This window comes from Pelobates fuscus, chromosome 1, assembly GCF_036172605.1.
Source record: "Pelobates fuscus isolate aPelFus1 chromosome 1, aPelFus1.pri, whole genome shotgun sequence".
NCBI lineage: Eukaryota > Metazoa > Chordata > Amphibia > Anura > Pelobatidae > Pelobates > Pelobates fuscus.
In genome coordinates, this window is record NC_086317.1 from 416,449,468 (window position 1) to 416,455,467 (window position 6,000).

The 6,000-nt window shown below is 38.4% G+C and overlaps 1 protein-coding gene across 2 annotated transcripts in view; it reads left to right on the forward strand.

Moving 5' to 3' along the window:
- RARG (retinoic acid receptor gamma) overlaps window positions 1-1,394 on the forward strand; it is a 174,836-nt gene extending 173,442 nt beyond the window's left edge. For both annotated transcript variants that reach the window (XM_063428479.1, XM_063428480.1), the window contains one exon: window positions 290-1,394. In XM_063428479.1, the coding sequence (XP_063284549.1) occupies window positions 290-480 (191 nt within the window). In that variant the 3' untranslated portion in view covers window positions 481-1,394. The remainder of the gene's footprint in view (window positions 1-289) is intronic.
- The last annotated feature ends 4,606 nt before the right edge of the window (window positions 1,395-6,000 follow it).

A 6,000-nucleotide genomic window follows, 5' to 3' on the forward strand; every position in this document is an offset into this window, starting at 1 on the left:
ATATGTTAAGTCTGCTGCAGAGCATGCCTAGTGGGACCAGGTAAGAGGGGAAACAATTGGATAATGGTTTGCGGCATTACCGTGAAACAGCCACCATAACCACTACAGCGGGCTGTGATGGTTGGAGTCAGCCATTAAACAATATTCTTAAAGGGGAAAGGTCAATTAGTGGTGAATAGAGCTCTCTAATAATTCGGATGTAAACTCTGTTCCTGTATTATCTCCAACTGCTAGACCATGCTGTTTACCATCTAAAAGTAAGTTTAACCACTGATATTCTTACTGACAGGTGCAGAACGAGCAATTTCACTAAAGATGGAAATTCCTGGACCAATGCCCCCACTGATCCGTGAAATGCTGGAGAATCCAGAAGCCTTTGAGGATGGTTCAGACACCCCCAAAGCCAGCGAGACCTCCTCCTGTGAGAGCAGCGATGGCAGCCCAACAGAGGAAGATAGCAATGGTCCTAAAACTCCCTAGCTATCCTAACCTTGCGGGAAGAAAATGGCCCGCAGCCTGAACACTTTGTGTGAGCCACATTGGCTTAACCCCTTTATATGAGGCATTCAGGGGTGAGCCAGATCAGCAGGGTCATCATAAACCCTTCTGGAGGCCAAATAATGCTCTTATTTACTGATACAAATAGGCCTCCTTGCTGAAAGAAAGAGGTGGCCGAGACTGGACTCTTGTAATAAAGACATCTGCCAAGGAAACTTTGATGGATTAATGTTTATGTGATTCCAAATTCACATAAGGGCACAAAACACCTCTCGAATTATTAAACATGCCTGCAAGCCTCTGCAACAACAAAGTGACCTGGATAATCTGTAAAGGGCGTTCTTGCTATTTCCTCAACATATTGCCAAAGATTGTGATGTCCTTTGACCCTTCATTTAAGGGTGTCATAGTGCCAAGGGACATTAAGAAATCTTAACACCAGCACCATTTCTGGAGAGGTCTGAAGCACATTGCTCTGTGTGTACATATGCATATACATATATATAAATATATATATACAAGCACATACATAATACACATGTGTATGTGCATCATTAAATATATTTGCTATTGCCATGTTTTTAAGCTTTTTTTTTCCATGAATGGCTGAAACGAGGTCATATGACTATAAATAAAGCCTATTATTCCTTTACAATGACATCATGGGATGTACATTGAAATGTAAAATATATTGCATATGCCAACCTCATATACACAAAGCAGTTTGATATAGACATTGTGATACCCAGTATTGAAACAATACTTTTTCTTGTTTAAACCAATATTACAAGTGTTAAATACTGGTGTAACTTCAAATGTTCATTCCATAGCAGGTAAAGAAACTTGTTTATGCAACTGGTCGTTGGAATAAATATTTTTTTATTGGTTTCATGTAATTATCTGAGTTGGTTGTAATAGCACTTTTTCTAGGGTATTCTCATTCTTTTCTCTCCTGAGCAAAAACAGACAAACAAATTAGCCGCGAGTGACCGTTTGCTTGCAATAATTACAAATTATAAACTGTCCTACCTTTGTTAATGGCAAGTCCTTTACATCTGAATACTTGAAATACACAGTGCATCATTTACTCAGAAAAAAAAACTGTATGCTTTAAGGGACACACCAGGGTGTAATTATTCAACATTCTTAATGCATTATAGAGATAATGCAATAAATAAATTCATATGCAAATAAAAGAAATTTAAGAAAAATACAAAAAAAATCAGAAAATACTTATTTTGTTGTAAATCCCCCGGCTTTTATTCTTCTGCAGTGCTTATGACGTTATCCAGGAGATTGTTCAGCTGTATCCCTCTTTTTTTTCTACATATCATCCAGGAGATATCTTAGATATTTCAGCTTTCTATGTGAAATTTGCCGCCACTAGGCACATAACCACGTAACTGCATCCTCAAACAAGGGCATGATTATTCAATTGTTTTTCAAGGAAAGAGGAAGAAGAATAGCTACAAGAAGCTTTTCATTCTCTTTAGCAATAAAAAGAAATACTGTGCCAAGTTACCAGAAGACGTTTGAGGCATATCACCTAGAATTATAATTACATTTAACTTTATAGTGTCAGTATATTCCACACCACTGTACAATATGAAACAAGACAAACATTTCTAACCACACATGTATGACATGGGAACTGTAGGTGAAGAGGGCCCTGCCCAAACAAGCTTGAGAAGCACTGCAACAGGTCTTATTAATTTTTCATAACTGGAGTGAGTTTAAGACTTATTCTCAGTGACGGTTAATAAGCTCACAGATAGAATGTGATGGTCAATGCAGATGGTGATGGTGAGACATGTTGTGTCATCAGCTCAACATCTCCAATGCTTCTTGTGCACCGTTTGCAAAAACATATGGGGAAACACAATGAATGTCACTGTTACACCAGCGTCGCTCTACAGATTGCTTGTAAATATCATAGATTTTATTTTCCTTTTTGAGGAGTGTAACTCATTATATAAGATAACGGATTATTTTTGTAAACAAGTAAAACAACCAGAAAGTCAGATTTTGCCTTGTTTCCTTCACTTCCTTCACATAAGCTTTCTACCTGACCGTGGAGCCCTACACAGCTTTTGATACTAAAAGTACTTTTGTAACCAGCAAAGCTTCTTTCTCTGTATGCCTGCAACGCTTTCATAGGGTCAACTGGAATTACAGGTCAATGACTTGTCGACATTTGGATTTCCGTTTCCTCTCAGGTAACTTCCAGTGCTGTAATTACAATGATGATTATCAAACTAAGTGCCTTCTAATTATGGGACTAGAGAGGAATACCTACTGCTCTAATTATTGTGTATCCAATGTATTGAGCCATTAACTTAATGTAACAGATGCAAATCAATTATGTTTATTAAGAAGAAAATTGAGTAAATTCTGTTTTCACTAACTGGAAATGTCAAGTGTTTTTGTATTCATGGGCTGTATGTAGACAGTTGAGTCAGATTCTACCTGTGCTGCAAGATTGTTGGAAAAATCCCGAAAACATTAAATCATCTACTATATTTACGATGAAAAGCTTTAACGTGGAGGGGGCGTGGCTAGGTTTGCTGCTGAACAGACGCTTGTATGCAGAGTTCCGATTCCCTATACTGATTAACAAGCTTTTAGGCCATGAACATAGCCTGTTGAACCTACATTTTACCCCTCAAAAGAGAGTTAGGACAAAAGCACCAAAAATCAGCTCACACAGAGGGCTCCCATCTACCTGATATCTAACTGACCTTCAACAAGTTGAAACTGCAGGCCCAGTGTTTTTAGAACTATAGTGTCAGGATACATGTTTGTATTCCTGACACTATAGTGTTCCTTTAATTTTTATTGAGATGATTATGGGAAGAAAAATGCAGACAATACACAGTCCTACCAGGGACAAAGAAACAGAAGACAATGAGCAAAACCATGACCATGGTCCCCGAAGACATAAAGCAATCAGAAAAAAACCCAAATGTAAAACATTAGAATATTATAAAATGAAATAAAGATTAGAAATCAAAATATATGGAGTTGTGTTGTCATCATTAGTTGTTACAATGTTGAGTAATCACACAAATCAAGAAAAGGACGGAAGGGGAGAGGAAATTGGGTGATGCAGATAATGGACGGTAGGATTATTATTTCTTACACTTTTCAGTCATTACTTGTCATTAAGATTGTAGAAAAACAGATTAGATTATAGATAAAATGATTCTGTATATTTTTTTTTTGACAATCTTTATTTTTTCGTTTTAGAAATTATACAGAAAAAAAACAGGTAAAAGTACATGCCTCTTACATATGAGTAACAACAAAGCAGTGAGGAACACATGTGGTTAACATCTGTTCGCAACCGGACGCACAAGGATCGGTGTTCAGGCACATTGTTCAATCAGGCATCCGATTTTGTAACAAGGGGACTATATCAAAGTAACCATTTAACAGTGTATATGTGTTTCACCTTTGAGTGACACATACTTTGTGTATTAATTGGAGCAAAGATCGAGGTACTTACAACATTTAAAACCAGGCAGTCTTGTGTTTTGGTGCCAGCTCTCGTTCTCAGACAACTAGTAGAGTTGTGTATCTCAGCAGTAGGTGCCCATGCAGCAATCCCGAACAAATCGTTAATAACCTGCTCTCTGTAGTGCTTTGTATGTGGGACCCTCAGACCTAGGCTTCACCAAGTGACCCTATCTAGGCTTGTGTGCATATGACTCATTGAGTGTATTTGGTTATAGAAGCGGGACGTATAGGTGCCGGCCTTGTGGCAATGAATGTACGATAAAGCATACTGTCAATTAAGTTACAGGTTCTGCTATAGCATTCCGCTGGGCCTTGTCTCGTTGTGTTTGGACCTGATTGACAGTGTGTTGTTGAAGTAGGAGGGATAGGAAACCATGTTGTCTGTATGTCAACTGGTACCCTAGGGCAGTCTGCGTTACTAGTGCCACCTTGGGCTATTACCTATGTTCATCATATCAGCTGGATATCATATCATATCAGGGGAGTCTGAGGGTCACAGCTTAGTGCTTCGTCATTGCGTCAGGTGTTTTTGTGGTCCGTTGGTCAGTAGGTAGTGCCGGGGGCAAGGAATGGCTGCATGGTATCTTGGTTGTTTTAGAGGTCAAGATGCGTGTCTGTCGTCGTTTGTGTTGGGGTTAGTATTAGGTTGTTAGAGGGGAGGGGAAAGGTATTGAGGGGACTCAGCCTCCCACCTCACCCGCCGAGAGATACTGCAGCCACGGTGCACAGGTTCGTGTACATTTCTCCACTCTCCCTTGTAGGGTTTGATTCTGAATTTTATCTCTATATTCACCTTGTTAGTCCCAGGTAGTTTGTTTCCTATTGTAGCGTGTAGTAACGGAACTCAGTCAGTTGGAGAGCTCTCTGTCCTAATACTGGTATTACCTGTGTGAAGCTTAGTACTCAATGCACTTCCTTTTGATGTTGCAGTTACTTTTTGACTAGAACATGTCTGTGTCTTCTAGGAATACCTCAGGATATTCAGTTAAGCATACACCAAAAAAACTAAATGATGCAGTCCAGGTATATACAGTTCAGCCCAGCCGATGTGCCCTTTGAATCTGTCTCACATGACTGCATTAAGGAAATCCTGTATAGCCTTAGTGGCATCTATGCTTGCGAATTCCAAAAATGTGACAACTGTGCACTTAATTGTTGACTTCATACAGTAAATAAATTAAGTTTGGCAGCAAAATGAGTTCCAGTAGTCACCTCTCTCTGTGACTTTTCTCTCTTTATCTCTTTCTGGAACTTCAGAACATATTGATATATCCAAAATAGTCAGTTTATTCGCTGATGTTGTTGGGCAGTTAATAAAAAATAATTCTCACTCTTGGAGTTAGTTTTCTCTTGGTTGGAAGAATTAAAAAAAAGTGACAAAATTCACTTGGTCGCCAATAACACAAATATAAGGGTAGTCTGGAGGTTACTGACCACTTCCATTTCTGTAAGGAAGCCATGGAAGACCAGTGGTCAATAAGGGTCATCATTAGCAACCATTAGTCTGTCTGCTCCTATTTGCATTATCATCTTATTTTTAAAGAGGATAAAAAATAGACCATGTGGAATTTTGGGCACCCAGTCATTATCTTAAGGTTTCTGATATAGTGAGGAAAGAGTTTTTTTTTTTTTTTTTCTCACCATTGATACGATGACACTGCCCCCAATTGTAATCTTTCAATCTTCTGGTTTCCCTTGACAATAAAATAATATAACACTGTGGGAGGTGGTGAACACATGTATTCTCATCTTTACTATAAGACCAATTGGATATTCAAATAACTGTGTGGGTTTTAGGAAAATGTTTCAGGTCTTTAGATCTTAAAAGTGTTTATCTGCCTACATAAGTACTTAAAAACCTGTGTTGCAGGACTAGTCACATGATTACTGTTCTATATAATGAGATTAATGTATTTGGTTTGAAACTCACCTGCTCTCATTACGAAATCACTATAGAATCATTAAAAGGTAAACATATGTCTGTGA